This window comes from Centruroides vittatus, unplaced genomic scaffold, assembly GCF_030686945.1.
Source record: "Centruroides vittatus isolate TY-2023 unplaced genomic scaffold, ASM3068694v2 contig_152, whole genome shotgun sequence".
In the NCBI taxonomy this organism is placed as follows: domain Eukaryota; kingdom Metazoa; phylum Arthropoda; class Arachnida; order Scorpiones; family Buthidae; genus Centruroides; species Centruroides vittatus.
The window spans coordinates 19,565-39,952 of NW_027120940.1; the positions used below are offsets into that span (position 1 = coordinate 19,565).

General features: G+C 41.1%; 1 protein-coding gene across 1 annotated transcript; it reads left to right on the plus strand.

The window, feature by feature from the left end:
* The first annotated feature begins 2,638 nt into the window (after positions 1-2,638).
* On the plus strand, positions 2,639-4,966 carry LOC136968736 (uncharacterized). Its single transcript, XM_067262765.1, has one exon. It carries the CDS (start codon positions 2,639-2,641, stop codon positions 4,964-4,966), a length of 2,328 nt encoding a protein of 775 aa, XP_067118866.1.
* Positions 4,967-20,388: the final 15,422 nt, after the last annotated feature.

Here is a 20,388-nt window from a genome sequence, read left to right on the forward strand (position 1 = left end):
GCTAAGATGTATGGATACCTTCACGAAATGTTGGCCATAGTAAAGGAGGCTAGAAAGCAAAGGGACAACGGAAACATTTATCAAACACAGCAAGTTAGTCAACAAGGACCTAAACAACCAACATACAGTGAAATCCTCAGAAAAAATATAAAACCAAGCATCACGACAAAAAATATACAAAAATCCCTGGACCAGAAAATAAATCTGGAAAGAACAGGGGGATCACATGCGGTTCTAATATATCCTAGGGACCAGGACGAGGAAGAGGAAAAAGTAGACATGAAAGAGGTGACTGAAAAGCTTAAGCAGAAAATTGAACCACACAAATTAAAAGTACAAATAAAAGCAGTTAAGGAAATAAAACAAAATGGAATATGTATAAGGGTGGGAGACAGGGAACAGAGTATGGCACTAGAGAAGGCAATCAATGGAATTCATGAACTAAAAAATAAAGTCATATGCAAGCGATCAGAAGGAAAAAGACCAAGAGTAATAATACTCAATGTGCCTCAATCAGTTCCGGAAGAAAACGTTACAACGTATATCTTTAAACAAAACAACATATGGGGAGAAATGGAGGAAGATACATTCAACAATGAATGTAAAATAAGTACAGTTCTGACCAAAGGAAAACATGCCGAGAATTGTAGACACATTGTTCTTTCAGTCTCACCAACCATACGCAATATACTGATAAGAGAAAAACACATCTCAATAAGCTGGGCCACTATAAAAGCAGACGACTATGTGCCAATCACAAGGTGCTACCGCTGTTGCGGTATTGGCAATATATCTAAAACATGCGACAAAGAACAACACTGCTCACATTGTGGGAAAAACCACAAATATTCACAATGTGACAGACTCAACGAGCCGCCCTGTTGTGTGAACTGTCATCGAAATAACAAAGAACTACCAAATAATAAAAAGCAGCCAACGAATCATGGGGCACTACACCCCAAATGCCCAATGACAAAAAGATTAAAAGAAATAGCTATAAAAAGGACAGATTATGGAATGTAAAAATACAGAAATAACTACTAAGTCAATAGAATCAACTCAGCAACAGCAAATGCACAACTTAATGATAAACCTATTGCAAATCAACACGCAACGGAGCAAGGCGGCTTGCTCACAGTTGATTCAAACAGCAAACAAAAAGAAGATTGACTTAATTACAATACAGGAGCCATACCATATAAACAATAAAATTGTGCGGTTTGGAAGGTGGAGGGTTATTACAGGGAGTGAAACATCAAGACCTAAAAATGGAATTATTTGTTGTAACTCATATCTTGACATAGCTAAGATCTCGCAACTATGCTCGGACAGGCTTACAACTATTGCGCTACAACTCAACGAACCAATCATCATAATCAGTGCATACTTCCCACCTGACGATGACGATGAGGAATGTGTCAGGGAACTCTCTGAGGTAATTCGCAAAATTCAAGACAAAAAAATAATAATAATGGGTGACTTGAACGGGAAATCACCTGTGTGGTTTCACCCTAAAGAAGACAAGAGAGGTAGGAAAATAAACGAAATGATGGATGAATTCAATATGATATCCACCAACATGACGACGTACCCGACATTCTTCACCCCCTTTGCGGAAGGGTGGACGGATGTCTGCCTGGTTACGAACAACATCGCACACGAAGTCGAAAATTGTGAAACCCTGCTTATCCCAACAGCAAGTGATCATAGGTTTATATTGATGCAGATTTGGCAAAACTACAACACAAATAATACAAGTCAGACTTCCTTCCAAACAAAGCAAACAAATTGGGAACTGTTTAGACAGGAATTTGCCAAGAATTGGCGGAAGTATGAATTCCCTGACATCAATAGTCACGAGGATATGGACAAATATGCGGAATCTTTCACGGAAGCGTTAAGACTAGCAGGAGAAAAAGCCCTCAAATACAAAAGGCTACCACCGAGGAAAACGAAATGGTGGGATGACTCACTAAATCGTAAAAAACGGGAAGTAAACAGACTCAGAAAGAAATATAACAGGGCAAAAGGCACCAACGACGAGGAAGAATATAAAATAAAATACAAAGAAATCTTAAAGCAGTATAAAAAACTCATAAACAAAACTAGAACGAATTCCTGGAGAAAATTCTGTACTGACTCGAACAAAAATGGCCCATGGGACATTCCGTATAGCATGATATTAAATAAGCAAAAAATTGCCTTTCTCCCGGTCATCACTGAATCAAATAACAATCCTGATACAAATATTAATTTAAAAAATAACATCAACCAAATCTTAAATTATCACTTTCCGATGGATGAACAGTACAGCGATACAGTAAGGCAAAAGAACATCAGAGTGAAAATACAAGAACCGTACCACAATACCAATGATAGAATGTTTACCTTTAAGGAGATTGAGAGAGCGATAAAAAGTATGGCCAAAAAGAGGGCACCAGGCATAGACCACATAACTGCAGAGATGCTCAAAGAGGCGTTCAAAGAGGTGCCAATTGCATTCGTACACATAATGAACACAAGTCTCAGCACGGGCTTTTTCCCCAAGGCGTGAAAAATAGCTGATATAAAGCTAATTCCAAAGACGGATAACCCAAAAGGGCCGGAGAATTACAGGCCAATCAGCCTGTTGCCCACAATGGGTAAACTTTTAGACGGGCTCATTATGGACAGAATAAACTGGCATCTGACAAAAACCAAACAAGCAAATCTCAACCAATTTGGGTTTAAAGCGGGTAAATCTACAGTGGAGGCTGCACTACGAGTCAAAAAAAGAATTCAAGAAGCATGGAAAGAAAATAAGCACATCATATTAATAAAAATAGACTTCCATAAAGCGTTCGACAACTTGTGGTGGCCGAGCATATTGAATCGTCTACAGGAAACCAATTGTCCAGAAAATATCTACAATCTCGCAAACGACTATCTAAAGAACAGGAAAATACAATACAATGCTAACACCTTTACAATTACCAGAACTACCAACAGAGGCTGCCCACAGGGTTCGCGAAGCGGCCCTGGGCTATGGAACATAGTGTGCGATGAATTACTGAATTTAATGGACAATAACAAGGACGTAACAACGCAGGCCTTTGCTGATGATCTCCTGCTAATGGTGGCAAACCAAAACGTAGATAAACTGGAAAGAATGACAAACAAACAAATGGAAAAAATTCTCGAATGGAGTAAAGAAAATAAACTGCCGATAAATCATGGAAAAACAACCGGAATGATATGTACTAGAAAAAATAAGCGGAACCGCTTACAACGGCCACCCAGAATATTTATAGGGAATAACAAAATTAAGATTGAACAAGAAATTACCTACCTGGGTATATTGTTTGACGACAAGATGAATTGGCACTCGCATATTCGCAACGTATGCAAAAAAATGGAGCAAAAAGTAAACGCGATCAACTGGATAACAGCAAAGACCTGGGGGATAAATTTTACAAATACAAAATTTATATACGAAGCAGCTGTGGAGCCAGCAATGCTATACGCCGTACAAGTATGGAAAGAAGGACTCAATAATATTCATATGAAGCAGAAACTAACATCAATTCAAAGGAAATTCGCGCTGAAGATTAACAAAGCATATAATACAGCACCTACCAGCGCTCTGCAAATAATGGCTGGCTTACTCCCAATACATTTAAAGGCTAAGTATCTAATATGGAAGTGGCATCTGACAACAACAAAGGAGCAAATAGGTCATCACATACCGGAAGAAGATGATATTTATAAAGAGCTTAATGAAGATAACACAATGGTAAACCTAAAAAAACAAAATTATGGCATAGATCGAAAATTAAAAAAGAACGAGTATTCAACACACCCAGCTGAGGAATTAAAATACAAAATTCATTGGGAGGAAAAGGAGGGAAAAGAAATAAAATCAACCTGGAAAGTCTACACGGACGGCGCTAAGAATGAAAAAGGCACCGGAGCAGGCTTCACCGTAAAAAACTCCAATAATAGAACGATCTATCAAAGTTACTATAAATTAGAGAAGCACTGTACAAACAATCAAGCTGAGCTGTTTGCAATCCTCAAAGCTACCCAGTACATCAGTAATAATAAGGAGAAATTAAAAGGGACCGGCTTTATAATAACTGACAGTAAGACATCCCTTTATAGCTTGAGTACGATAAGACATCCTACGGTATTAGCAAAGAAAGTAATAGATGAAATCAACAATTTATACCCGAATATAAAAATAAATTTAACGTGGGTTCGTGGCCATAGCGGTAACAAAGGGAACGACACCGCGGATAAGTTGGCCAAACTGGGGGCTAGGACCGATATAAAACCTTCCTTCTCCGACATCTCTGAGGTCACTTTTAAAAGGCACCTGTTATCGATAATAGATAACATATGGCAAAAGGAATGGGAAACAAGTGATACGGGAAGGAATTGCTTCCAGTTTATCCCCTCTATTCAGGCCCGTCAAAAGGCCACACATTACACTCCAAATAAATTTACCACTCAAGTAATCACAGGGCACGGGAACTTTCCCGCTTATCTCAATAGATTTAAGATCAGTGACAGTGATAAGTGCACGTGTTCGGAGTCTGAAATCGGCGACGCAACACATTTTGCATTCTTCTGTCCCAACTTTGATACGTACAGAAACAATCTAATGACTAAGTACTTATCGAAGCATCCAAGATGGCCCCCAACGCCAAGTAAAATCTTCGAGGACAAAAGTCTGTGGAAAGCGTTTGAGGAAAGTACATTTCCAAAACGAGTGCCCTCGTGGAATATGACATTGACCAAGAACAGGACAACGAAAGTGAGGAAACGACTAATGACGACACCTACGAGGAAGAGAGCACAGACAACGACACGTCGCAGGACGAGTTGTCCAGTTGCTAAAACTCTTTACCTGCTCCCACCAACATTGTTAAGAAATAATTTTCTTTTGTGTACTCTGTTAACGGGAGCGTTATTTTATTGTACATAATTAACTTGTCAAAGCGACCAGTTGTTTGCCGGGCAATTCTGTATTTTTAGTTTATAACACCTTTTATTGATTTAATTGTCGTTTTACTTTGTAAATTTTATGTTACCAATCTTTTGTATACTTGTATTTACTTTTAATAAACGGCCCGGTGCAGGCGCTCTCTGGTCCCATGCCTTCCTTTCCCACTTTCCTATCTTCCTGTTTTTCACACTTCAAAACACTGGCTTTATCTTCTTTCATTTTCACATAGGGCACAAGTCTGAAGCAGTAATCAGACAGCCCTCTACCATCTTTAGTATCAATGTCTATAGGAATGGATTCTGAGCTTGGAAGTCGAAGAGGCAAGACCTGTATCACTTAGCTCCAGCCAGTGTTTAGTAGTCAGTTTTAGGCATTAAGCCTAGTTTTAGGCTTAGCTAGCTGTCCTCTGTGCTTAGGTATAGGTGGTTAGGGCTAAGTTAGGGTTAGCTGGTGTGTTAGTCCTAGCTTTGCTAAGCCTAACTTTTTTGCCAATTTTAATTGGCAAAGTTTCTTGGCCCAGCTACAGCCATCTTGGCTTCCCCAGCCGGTGAGAGTTAAGAAGACAGCAAGGCCGCCATTTTGTTTTCCTCTACTGGACATTGCCATCTTTGCTGTGGTAAGTACTTGTCTGCTTTTGGTTTAGGGGAGACCCGCTATCAGAGCAGACCAGTCTCCAGCCAGCCAGCCAGCCAGATTCTACACCGGCCAAGCTAGCTTGGCCGACATCTTAGAACAGCCGACCCTTATAGGCAGCAGTTCTTCACTCTTCTGGTGTGACTTGGATACCAGACTAGTGCGGTCTCCAGTCACCCACCTTAAAGTTACCCAACAACGGTTCTGGCATCCCGGTGCGTGCTCCAGGATTCTGGACTGTGATCAAGAGCCACTCGCAACATTCTAGGTGAGTACTGCTTACTGCTCCAACCCAACCAGGTTTCTTTCCCCTCTGTTCTTGCTGGACTCAGTCCTCTGGAACAGAGTTTTTTGGCCTTCAGGCCCCTTTACTCTGGACAATACACTTCATTCTCCCCTGGTTGGAATACAGACTCCCCACTTTGCAAACTGTGTTCACCATGGCTAGTCCACGTGTAGTCATTGAACAATTGGAAGATCCTCCTACTCCTCCTACTCCACAGTCTCCAGGCACTTCTCAAGAAGGATGTTCAACCGGGACACTACCAGGCACTTCAGAAAGTGCCCTCCTCCAAGAATCTAACCGCCACTTGAAGCGAATACTTGAGCTTCTGCCGGCCAACGCCAGGACTGGAGCAACAGTCAAGGAAAGAAACGAAATCAAGGATAGGGCAGCTCGGATGTTTGCTGCTATAAACCAGATGTTTGGGATTTTGACAGAACTGCGAACAGCTAAAGCACCTACAAATGATTCTCAACAGCAAAGCCAGCCTGAAATCAGCAAGCCAGCAACTTACTCGGCTATAGTTAAATCCAACATTGCTCAAAGCACTACCACGAAAGCAATAACGAGATCCCTTAATAATAAAATTAAACAAGAAGGGAACACCAGTAGCTATGCAATGATTGTGTACCCAAAAACAGAAGAAGATAATGAGATAGACATGGACAAGGTGTACAAAGAAATAACTACCAAAATCAAACCGGACAAACTTAAAATTAAAGTGACAGCTATTAAACCAGTAAAAGGTAACGGAATTTGCTTCCGCACTGCAAATGACAAGGACGCCAAAGTACTTGAAAAAGCAGTCAATGATCTTCAAGAAATCAGCAAAAAAGTAAAAACAAAAATCTCAGAGGGCAGACGGCCCAGATTAATTCTTCGAAATGTCCCTCACTCAGTAAAGGATGAAAGTATAGTAAGAACCATATACGAGCAAAACGACACCATTAGCAGTATTGAAAAAGAGGAATTTTTATCCCAAACTAAAATCAGCACTACTATCACAAAAGGAAACATTAAGGAGAACTGTAGGCATGTAGTTCTTTCGACGACACCGAACATCAGATCCCAACTTATTAAAGCAAAACATATATCTATTTCCTGGGCGAACATACAGCTGGATGATTATATTCACATAACCAGGTGTTACAGATGCTGTGGGTATAACCATATAGCAAAAGATTGCGGAGCTAAACAAAAGTGCAGTCACTGCTCAAAAAACCACACTTACTCAGAATGCAACAGACAGGAACAGCAGCCATGTTGCATAAACTGTAAAATAGCCAACAAGGACCTCCCACCAGACAGAAGATTTAACACTAGTCATAATGCTTACGACCCACAATGCCACCAAACTCAGAAAATTAAAGAACTATTAATTAAACAAACTAACTATGGATACTAAGTCAACTAAAAACAAACTAACACTGATGCAAATTAATCTCCAGCGTTCTAAGGCTGCTACAACGGAAGCTACGCAGGTTGCCAACACCCACGAGGTTGACATCCTGGCAATTCAAGAGCCCTACTGCCTAAATGGGAAAATTGCTCTTTTTGGTAGTCTGAACATTTTAAACCACAAAAATCCTCATGACAATCCTCACTCTGGCTTCGTAATTATCAACAAGAACCTAGACGTCCAGCTTTTGACAGAACATACCAACTATTATTACACCACTATTCTTGTCACCACGCAGCATACCAAGCTGATTATGTTTTCTTTTTATTGCTCACCCTCAGAGGACATTACACAGCCGCTGGAGGACCTTAGCAACTCAATCCAACAACTGAACAGCTTTCCGACGATCATAGCTGGCGATTTTAATGCCAAATCACACATTTGGCATAGCCCCACGGAGGACCCCAGGGGCTACAAGGTTGTGGAACTTTTAAATGGACTAAACCTACAGTCCCTTAATTCCAGTCCCCTCCCAACCTACTCCTCGTCCACTGGGGAGAGTTGGGTGGACATCTGTATGGCTAATGGCCACCTATTAAAGAACAACATATCCTGCTATACATTAGATGAGCACTCTGCCAGTGACCACAATTACATCAAGACTGTCATTGGCATTCCTGGCGAGATTAAAAACCTACACATAAGGCAACACACCGATTGGTCACTTTATCAAGACATCATAAAGAAGAACTGGACCTGCCCACCTATATCTGACATGGTTGATACTACTCACCTTGATCTAACAATTCATCGTTTACAGGACACTATTCACACTGCCTACTACTTGTCTACTCAAGTCAAGTCTGTCAAACAATCTGCTCCATGGTGGACTGCTGAGCTAGCTTTCCAAAGAAAATCTCTCAGAAGGGACAGGAGGAAATTCCGAAAGGAACAGGACCCTGGGAGGCGGGAAGTCTTGCGCCAAAATTACCTGACAGCATTTAGGAATTACAAGACTAGCATTAACAAGGCCCGCACTGAGGCTTGGAGGAAGTTTTGCTCAGACATAAGCAGCAAAAAGGGGCCCTGGGCAACTCCTTACTATATTGTCACTGGGAAGGTCAAGAAATCTCGCATCCCTAGCACTTTTCAGAACAACACCAGCAACAGCAATACCATCCAGGACACCTACAATCAAATCATCACCGACCTCTTCCCCACAGATGATCCCACCACGGACAACCCCAGCCATACATCAATAAGAACAGACTATCTCACCGGCCCATCTACTCCGGAAGACAGTGCTTTCACCAGCATAGAAATTCACAGGGAATTTACCAGGATGAAGATTAAGAAAGCTCCGGGGCCTGACAGCATCAGCCCAAAGATGGCCAAGCTTGCGTACGAAGCCATCCCGACTACATTCTCCATCATACTTAACAGGTGCCTCAACCTGGGTTACTTCCCAGCTCCTTGGAAAATTGCGTCTATAAAGTTAATTCCTAAATGTACGACTCCGTCTACATCAAGAGACTATCGGCCCATCTCGCTTTTGCCAGTAATTGGCAAAGTCCTGGATGGGCTCATGGCCAATAGGCTCCTCTCTCACTACGAGCGTAACAACCAACTACACATCAACCAATTTGGCTTCCGGAAGGGTAGAAGTACCATCACTGCCTTAGATAACCTTGTTTCGCATATTCAGGAAGCTAAAAGCAAAGGTCACCACACCATGCTGGTCACAATAGACTTCAGGGGAGCTTTTGACCATGCATGGTGGCCGGCTATCCTCACAGCCATCAAGAATTCGAATTGCCCAGTAAACATTTACAACATGGTGAAAAGCTATTTAAACAACAGGAACATCCTCATCAGTAGTAATAGTAATACTTATATCAGTAAGAGCACAAACAGGGGTTGTCCGCAGGGCTCTAGGTCCGGGCCCCTGCTTTGGAATATTGTGTACAACAGTCTTCTGGAGTTAAATTCAACCATCCCTAAAGAGTACAACTGTTTATTGCAAGGGTATGCGGACGACACCATAGTTGCAATTACACACCAAAACCAGGAGGTATTACAAGCTAGAATGAACAACATACTCCAATCTATCTCTCAATGGTCCAATAAAATGAAACTAGAATTTAATTATGACAAATGCAAATGCATTGTCTTTCCCAAGCTGACACCACTCCATAAGGGCCCTACTGTCAGGCTTGATGGGCATAAAGTCAAAAACTGCAGAGAGGTTAAATACCTCGGCGTCATCCTCGACGAAAGGCTCACCTGGAAAAACCACATACACTATGTGTATGAAAAGGCGGTTACAACATTGCACTACCTAAACTCTATCGCCAGGAATCAGTGGGGCTATGACACCAAGTCCAGGAAGCTCTTATACACCATGGTGATCTGCCCCATGCTCACTTATGCGTCGGAAATCTGGGGAACTTCCGTTACCAAAGTTCACATTAGCCGGAAGCTTCTATCTGCTCAAAGGTTGTCAGCCATCTCAATTACCAGGGCGTACAAAACAGCGCCCACCGACGCCATTCTTACGATCGCCAATCTTATCCCCATCGACTTATACATCAAGGAACAGGTCTGGTACTTTCATCAACACAAGCTTGCCACGGGAGGCAACACTACCAGCAAATTCAACATCATCATCAAGACTCTGGGCATACATTCTGCTGCCACCCACATCAGAGATCACATCCAAACTTATAGCCTGGATCACGACCCTCGACTAAGCAACTTTCACCCCAGCTTCTCAATAGAAGAGATGTTCAATCTGGAAAGGACTGAAATTCCCTCTGGTTTTAGTGTTTACACAGATGGCTCAAAGTCGGAAAACGGGGTTGGGTGTGCTTTCGTTGTATTAAACAAGAATATCACCATCTATCAAGCACAATTCAGGCTGGCTGGGCACTGCACGGTTAACCAGGCAGAGTCCTTTGCTATCTTTAAAGCTATAGAGTGGATCACTTCCAACAAGGAGACTCACAACATCATCAGCTCCAATATTTTCAGCGATAGCAGAGTCGCCCTTCTCCAAATTAAGAACCTGAATACCAAGCTTAAAATCATAAAAGACACCATTCAACTAATCCAGACCCACTGCAAGGATCTTCAATTAAAACTACATTGGATCAAAGGACATTCCAATATTCAGGGCAATGATAAAGCCGACCAGCTGGCTCGCACAGCCCCAGACCGCACGGCTACCATCTCCTTTAATCACACTCCAGTCACCTGGCTCAGGCAGCAGATCAAGAAGACCACCTGGACCACCTGGCAGGAAAGGTGGGCAAATAGCACGACAGGGAGGCTCACCTTTCAATTCTTCCCAGATGTGCAGCTACGGAATAATCTCAATTACATCAACCCGACGTTCCAGACGACCCAGCTATTCACTGGCCACGGGAACTTCAGAAGCTACATCCTGAGGTTTCTCCAAAAAACTGATGGTCTTTGTGCCTGCGACAGCGGTGAAGTGGACGACCCAGATCACGTGATCTTCCGCTGCCCGCTTTTCAGGGAGCAGAGGAAGAGGATTATTGACTCCATCCAGAAGGCAAATGGACTTTGGCCATGCCACTACAGGACTTTTACCAGCAACAAGCAGGTCTACAAGGCTTTCACCAACTTTGCAATAAACATCAAGATTTTGGACTAGCTCTTCCGTAATTATTATTATTTGTGTATATTTTCTAATCTTGTTCACCGCTTATTGTACTGGTTATTGTGTACCCTCAGCGGAAGCCCGTGCTCGATCCTGTGGTAAACTCCTCCTCCACAATGGAGTTGGGCCCCGGTGCCGTCGGTGCTGCCATTCCCTCTGGCTGCAGCATCATCATGGGACGGGATTGCGCATGGTATCCGCTGTGGCTCTTGTATTTATGTATCTTATTATGCATTATATTATTGTCTGTATATATTATTTTCACTGTTTAGCACTGTACTCTATTATATATTAGTTCTGTTCATTGTATGTTAAACCTGTATACCTTCCTTTGTGACGCGACCATTTGTCTTTGTATATAATTGTCTTTTTGTAATCATCTAAGTTGTCATTTGTATTTTTGTTTTATCTCTCTTAAATAAATGCGATGCAGACGCCCTCGAGGCCCCATCTCACTTACCTACTTCCAACCTCTCCTATCATCTTTATTTTCACCTTCGCCCTATACTCTTCACACCCTACTTTCATCCTTCTTTCATTTTCCAGTTCTTGGGCTATACCAATGAGTGCGGCCCATATCCACTTCCCGTGTCTATAGGAATGGATAGCAACTCTCGAAGAAACACAGGCTGCCAACCATTCTTATCACTTTTTGGAAATATCCTTTTAGATCATTCATATAATATTAGACATTTACTTTTTATACATTCCTTTTTTAGCAGCCTGTCAAGATCATTACTCTAACGATCTTATTTTTAAAGTTGTACGAATACTTGAATAACTGGATCACAATGGTTGATAGGGACTCACCCGTCCATAGTTATGAGGAGGCAGTCCGGGAGGCGAGAAGACATGGGGCTGCGGATAACATAACATTTTATCCCTCATTGTTGATGGCTGTTCCAAGGGGTGGACCTTTCGTCCAAAGGATGCAAGGTCGCACTTACAGGGAAAAGTGCGCCATCCTTGGACAGTTTTTTAATGATGCGTCAGGTAACGCGGCACCCATGGCAGGAATGCTATGGTTGCATAGCCGTGAATTCTTTAACGCCGCACTAACAGCCATGACAGACGACATAATGGCCCCCCTTGATAGAATTTATGAGAATTTTACTCATGGCCAGCCGGGGACAGAGGAATCGCTCAGAATCTACAGGAATTCAGTGCAGCAATTTAGAAACACCTTAAGACAAGAGCTTAATCATCCTGAATTCTTTGCAATAGCCGGTAGGACCACAGCAGAACTAAGAGTGGGCCAAGCAGTACTCACCACCCTAGTAAGAATGCTAACAGTAATGAGGGATCAAAGGGCCGAAAGGCTAGCAGCCGGAGGGAACATTCGCAGACCTAAACCAGGTTATGTTGATGAGTTTGTAGAATGGCTTGAAAATCCTACTGAAGATTATCTTGGCAGGGTCCCTTTTGACAGACGTCAGGCCACACATCAAGCCCAAGCTATTCGCTATCCGGGAGAAGAGGAGAGAAATTTTAACAACAAGGGATTCTTACTACTCGCAACTGCGATTGCTTACCAGACACAAAAGGTTGATCCCAATTTCATAAACACCGTAGCAACAATCCAAGATCCAATTGTTCAGGTTGCAGTACAGGAGGCAAGACTACTTATTGCTGGACTCGAAGGCCAAGAGCCCAGCTTGTTTCAACAGCAGATAGCTGCTTCTGATATAATCTTCAATTCCTACTACTGGGCTCGCAAATTAGGAGTTAACAGCAGAAACGGATTCAAGGTCATCAATAAATTCTTATATCAAATTGGACTGGCTCCTATAGGAACTGAGAAGCGAGCAGAACTGGTACGGAGGAGCAGGAGTGAGTTAATCAGACACTTTGCTGAATTTACCACCATCGCCACCAACATCTACACTCCGCCCTTCATATGTACATATTCTCGTTTCGACGATATGGTCCCTGTATTGGGTAGTGTCTGTGTGACAAATTACGAGGCCACTGTTACCAGGCAGTCAGCCAGTTGGCGCAATAGTATAAACATGCGGATAGAAGCAGAAGAAACATTGCGCATTGTAACCGACCTCTTCATGGTGGAGGAGATTGCCAACCTAGGGGAAGGAAACAACATATATAAAAGTTGTCATCTCCTCCACCAACTTCTACTTACAAAAAAGTCTCCATATGAGTATGCGGCGGGAGTCACTGGAAATGCCCTACAAGTAGAGATATATGGCCGTGGACACATAGAGAGACCTGGTATCCAAAGAAATCTCCCAGCCTTACCAGCTCTTGAACAGCACGAAGACATGCCACCCCTTGAAGGAGACAACAATCAGGAAGGGGAAGATGAAGTCGAATGAGTCCCCCGTTGCACCATACAAGTCAACAGCTAGTATAATCTAAATTCATTCTTGACTTGTATCTCAATTTTAAATTTTATCTTAAGTTAGATTAAACTGAATTGAATTAATTGATAATATTTAATGTTTTTATATATATAGTTTTAAATGCTAAGTTCAAATTTAATTCTTAGTTCTAAATAGAACTGCAAGTATTAAATTCATTTGAATTGTCCAATTTCACTGTTTTAAATTAAAACATTGTATTTAACCTTACTTTAAATTATTTTAAATTAAATTGTTTTAAATTATTTTAAATCACTTCAAATTGTTTCAATTTGTTCCAATCCATCGCAAGCAGACTGTCCGCTACATCATATTCACTATCTATGACAGAGACGGGGGTCAAAGGGCATTTCAATTCATAACCGTAGCTAAAGGAGATATCACCCAGCAAGACAAAGATCAAGCAAAACAAGACTGATAACCAAACAGCAACAGCAAGAAGAGAACAAACAATAAGACAAAAAGGAGAGAAAAAGGAAGAAACCAAAAGCACAAAGGAGAATTTAAGGGGAAAGAAAAAAGAAGAAGGAAAATAAAATAAAATAAATAAAAAGAGTAAAAAGAGGAAGGAAAAAAGGAAAAAAGAGAGAAGAAAAGTATATATGTAAATAATGGCAAATAAAGAAAGCAAGGAAAAGAAAAGGGAAAAGGAAAAGAAAGAAAAGGAAAACCAAAGAGGAATGGTAATAACAATAAATAAAATAAAAAATAATAATAATAATGATAAAAATATACATAATAATGATATAATAAAATTATATATAAAACATATATAATAGTATAAATAAATAAACAAACAAAGCAAGCAAGAGGCGAGCAGGGAGAGGCCATGACAAAGAAAGCCATGACAAGATAAAATGACAGACATAGAGCCAAAGGACTAAAGACAAAGAACAATCTGAAAATTAGAATAGACACAATCTGCATTAAATCCAACAACACATAACTCAGAACACAACTGCGAACATCAAACCGAACTTTTACAAGTTGAAGAAGCAAAGTTAAACAAGACAAAATAAAGAAAGGCAAAGAAAATGCACAAAGCAAAGTGACCGAACAACAAACACAACCGACAAACCGAGAAACAATGAAACAGACAAGGATCTAGATAGCACGATAAAAGAGTAACCAAAGGCAAAGACAAAACAAAATCACTAAACTAAAACAATGACAAAGCAGAAAAAAACGAGGAAACCAAACAAAACCCACAGAAATAAAACAGATAACAGAACATATATACATATATATATATATATATTTATACACACAAAAGAGAAGAAAAAAACAAAACAAATATATATAAAAAATAAGTACATGTATCAGTGTATAAAATCATATACATCACAAACAAAACAAATATATACATATAAACATACATATACTGATATATCAATTAAGACAAAATGGAAACAACAATGCAGAATACACACAAAACAACAGAAAACAAAATAAAACGAAACAAAATGAAAACAAAGGATAAACACAAACAAATAAATAAATAAACAAATAAATAAAGTAAAATGACTAAATGAAATAAGATAAAATAAAATGAAAAAAAGAAAAAGGGAAAATACAAGTACACAAATATAAGAACATGAAATCAGACAATATAAAATAAAATGAAATGAATAGAATAAAATAAAATAAATAGAACAAGAATATAAAATCATAATATATAAAATGTGAAAACATATGAATATAAAGTATATTGTATAGAATATATGATATAAAAATAAACAAATAAATAAATTAATAAATTAAAGTTAAATTATAAAATACAAAATTATATATAGGAATGTGGAATATGGGTGTAAATATATGAAAGATATAAAGTTACAGAAGTATGAAATATAAAATGTAAATTAAAATAAAAGTAAAATTAACTAGTTTACATAAAATTCAAATAGAGTAAATAAAATAAATATAGATAAAACCCACGATAAGGGACAGAACAACACAAGAATTAGACAATAGAAGACAAACAAAGCCAGTAGAATAGGAAACAAATAAGTTAAGACAGATAGACAAGTAAACAACACAATTAAAGCAAAGCAACAGCGAAAGAGCAATCACAACCAACTGCAAACAAGCAAAGCAAAACAGAGCAGAAGTAAACCCATCCAAAACCAACAGATTCGTGTTCATCCAAGAATTCATTCAAAAGTCAACTGAGTTCAGTAAAGTATGCCAAACAACCCAGCAAGGACCGAGCCAAAGTCAGCAAAGAACTACAGCACACCTGAATATAGCCCAAGCCAGCGCAGCACAAAGATCAAGACAAACAATAGTCCACAACATAATCCAAATGTCACAAGAACAGGCAACCCGACAAGAACCGAAAAATGCACAGCAGAAAAAGCACAGGTAAACCACAGTCAACAAAACCCATCAGGGCAAAGGACAGACCACCAACAGAAAACACGTCGGAAACAGAGGCAAAAACAACACGCGGGCAACAGAACAGGAAGCAAAAAACACACAAGACTAACTCAAAGAAACAGACCCTTTCTCTGCACACCAATAGACCGGTTTAGTATCTTTTGAATTAAAACATCTTTAAATCGGTAGGCAGCCAGCTTTTCTTAGTAGTTGACTGAGCAGGTTGTGGTTTTTTGTGCTCGTGTTTTCGTCGCGATTTCTCGCGGAGTTTTTGTGCCAGTGCCACGTGTGTTATACCGTTGGAATCTACAAAAGGAGAGGAATCGATTGATACCACACTTTTGAACTTTGGCCCACCCTGGAATTTTTGGCGACCGTTTGAACTTCGGGAATTTTCGGCCCGCCGTGTCGGCCAGTGGGGCCCGCTTTCCTAATTTTGGTCACTGCCACTTTTGGGGACACCAACCGTGAGTACTCTCTCCAATTTTTGGGCAATTTGGCCCACCCGTTCTTAAATTAATCGTCTTTTTCGTGGGAGCTTCGGCGGGCCGCATCGGGCCGAATCCTTGCCATCCGCCGGGTTTGCGGGCATTGTTCGAGGAAGGACCATCGACTTTACCTTTCAGCAAAGTTTCATGTTCCTAGGTCCAATAGTTTTTAAAATATCGCAATTTTAAACATTTTATAATTTTCTCACTTCACCAGGTTCAACGGTTTTTAACGGTCGTTTGCTCGAGCCGATCGGCGTGTGACGTCATTTCGCCGTTCAGCGTAATTGCATCGTTTCAACGGATTTCTCAGTCGTTTGCTTCAACCATTTTACTTAGGACAAAATTTACTTAGCCCTACAATCTGCGGAGGAACTATTTGACAGCAGCACAAGGAAGTGAAGACCAGCATTCTTCATTTTCGAGGTTAGTGCTTTTTCCAGGCAGCCAGTCTTATTTTCGGCTCTGCACTAGTTAGCTATAACTTGGGCAGAGTTTTGGTGGCCAGAGGCATTCTTTTTCTTTTCACTTCCACACACTCTTCCTGGCTGTCGGGCTTTTAACACTAATTCACACTATCATGGATGAAACAGGGAACATTAATGACAATACTCTAGTGGACAATACACAGGACAGTGATTCTACACAGTTAGCGTCTATCACTCTTGATCCAGAGGCTAATACAGTTGAGAAAAAGATCCTTAATAATGCCAAAACGCAGATGAGACGAATTATGGACCTCTTGCCAGATTCATACAGATCTAATCTTAAATCTGAGGAACGAAAAGAACTCAAAGAAAGAGTCACAATTATCTTTGCGGCGATCCATCAAATGTATGGAGTCCTTACAGCTATGCGTTCCAACACTGCAGACTCTAATGCCGGCTTACTTAGCCAGTCCGAAAGGGGTGAGCACATGGAGGAAGAACGGCAACCTTCAATTTCTTTCTCACAGCCGAGACCTAAATCATATGCTGAGGCAGTCTCTAACACAGAGGCAATAAGTAAAACAACCAAAACTATCCATGATTCTCTCTCAACTAAACTACTAAACGAGGGCTCAGCAGGCAACTGTGCAGTGTTAATTTACCCTTGTGAGGAAAGTCCCAATAAAACCTACAACGTGGATGACATAGCTAACACCATTAAAAAAGAAATCCGCCCACAAGAGTTGGGTGTCAGCATCAAGGGCTTTAGAAAAATCAGAGGCGACGGGATTTGTATTAGGGTCCAGAATCTCAAATCAGGAGAAGCTCTTCAGGAAGCTATTGAATCTATCACCAGTATAAGAGATAAGGTCAAGTGTCGCACCACCAATGGCAGGCAGCCCAGGGTAATTCTCCTGCAGGTGCCAAACTCTGTAGAGGACGACAAACTGATCGACATGCTTTATAGGCAAAACGATATGTTTAGTAACATTAACAAAGAGGCCTTCAGAGGTGCGTGTCGCATCAGCACGGTGATCACAAAAGGAAGAATCAGGCCAAATTGCCGACATATAGTCTTATCCGTAACCCCGCAAATCAGGGCTTTAATTGTCAAACACAGGCACTTATCATTATCGTGGGCTAACATCGTTGCAGATGACTTTATACCTGTCCTGCGTTGCTACCGCTGCTGCGGCTTTTCACACCTTGCAAAGGATTGCGTTGAGGAGGAACACTGCAGCCAATGTGCGGAGAATCATAAGTTTAACGAATGCCCACAGAAAGATAGCCCTCCTTACTGTATAAATTGCAGCAGACACAACAAGAATCAGCCACCGAACAAAAAAATTCCCACTAATCACAATGCCTTCAGTGGTCAATGTACCATCTTACAGAGAATTAAGACACACACAGTTCAGTTGACAGATTATGGCCTGTAACTCTACAATCCACAGCACGCAGTCCTCGTTTAATCAGCTAAGTCAAACCACAGTGTCTTCCAGCCCTGTCAACAGCAATACCAACTTCAACCTGGTCCTGCTAGACATTAATACTCAAAGGTCGAAGGCAGCTTCCTCGATGGTAATCAGGATAGCGGAGGAACAGGGGGCAGATATTATTTGCACTCAAGAGCCGTATTTGATCAATAACAAAATAGTCCGCTTTAGCAGGTGGAAAGTCTTTCCGAATCAGAACTTCTGCCCTATCATTAAAGCAGGCATCCTGGTCAAAAACCCTAATATCAAAGTCAACTTTTGTAATGATCTAAGTGCCGACCTCGTTACCACCGTGCTCTTGACTATTAACAATGAAGACATCTTTCTCTCATCGGTCTACTGCTCCCCTTTCCAGGACATAGAGGACCTTCTGGACAGTCTTCAACTTATCAACAATAAGATAGGTGATAAACAATGGATCATTTGTGGAGACTTTAATGCGAAGTCAGCCATATGGCATAGTCCGGTGGACGATGAAAGAGGGCATAAAGTCTGTGATTTCATTTTTGCCAACCAATTGGCATCTTGCAATACTAGTTTGTTAGCCACTTACAGTTGCATGAGGGGTGAGAGCTGGGTGGACCTTGTGCTGGCTAACTCAAAGGCAATTAACCTCATAGAAGCTTGTACCACTATCACTGAAAACGGCGGTAGTGATCACCGATACATCAGGACGATTGTCAAGAACTACGATTCGTCTCTTAAGGAAACTGACATAATGTATAAAAACACTGATTGGGGGCTTTTTCGTGATCGCTTTAAGCAATATTGGGCAAGGCCAAACTCCTGCATGTCCATTGGGAGCATGAATGCGGAGCTACTGGCCGATCATCTGACATTTTCAATAACCACCGCCTTTCAACAGTCTACCACGATTAGGCAAAAGAAGCATACTAATGCCCCTTGGTGGAATTCTTCTCTGGCCAAGCAAAGGATCACTGTCCGTAGGCTGTTTAGAGCGTACCAACGTGAAAACGACAGCGTTATTAAAGAAGCCAAAAAGAGGGAATACCTCCGTCAATTTAATAGCTATAAGACGAATATCAATACTGCTAGGACCACAGCCTGGAGGACTTTTTGTACCAGAGTCGGGAATAACCACACTTGGAGCGATCCTTACCGAATTGTCATGAAACCAAGGTCTTGTGTACACATTCCGGCCCGGGTTAACAAACCTGATGGGCGTGAGACTCTTAATCTTCAAGAGACTTACCAGCATTTTCTGGACATACATTTTCCTGCGGATGAGTCCAACAACGAAGCCGATGATCAAACCCAAATTAGAAATAGCATCACTACTCCGCCCGACACTGATAACGATCATCCCTTTTCCTTCAAGGAGGTTGCCGCTGTTATTGGCAATCAACGGAACAAGAAGGCACCGGGCATTGATTTAATTACAGCAAAAATGGTTAAAGAGGCACACAGTGCGGTCCCCATTGCCTTCATCTTCACATACAATAGGTGCTTGGAGCAGGGCCGGTTTCCCAAGGCTTGGAAGGTTGCTGCTGTAAAATTCATACCTAAATCTGGAAAAGACAAGTATGTCTCTGCCACTGACTTTCGCCCTATTAGCCTTTTGTCCTCTCTTGGGAAGATTTTGGACCGGCTTGTCATTAACAGAATCAATTTTTATTTGTTCAATAAGCAACTCCTCCATAGCAAGCAATATGGGTTCGTTCGTAATAAATCAACCAGCCATGCCCTTTCAAGTGTCACCCAATTTATCCATAAAGCCTGGGAAAAGTCCCACCATGTGTTACTGGTGTCGATAGATTATCAAAATGCGTTTAACTCCGTGTGGTGGCCAGCCTTACTCTACCAGCTGAAAAATTTTAATTGCCCCAAGAACCTATTTCTACTGCTAAGGGACTACCTAAAAAACAGGACAGTTGGGATTTATGATCTCCATATCCCATTGATTCACCCCATGACGAGGGGTTGCCCTCAGGGCTCATGCTCCGGCCCGGGGCTATGGAATATCTTGCATGATGGCCTGCTGAAACTTAACATCAACAACATCGAAGCCCATTGGGGTATTCAGGCTTACGCAGATGATACGCTTGTAATGCTCGCAGGCAAGAATAGTGAAAGGCTACAACAACAAGCCAACAAGCTGTTGCAGAATATATATGATTGGAGTAAACTGCATAAACTAACAATTAACATAAGCAAATCTGCCTGTATGTTAATGTCCAAGGGCGCACAACTCAAAAAGCCACCATCGGTTAAAATAGA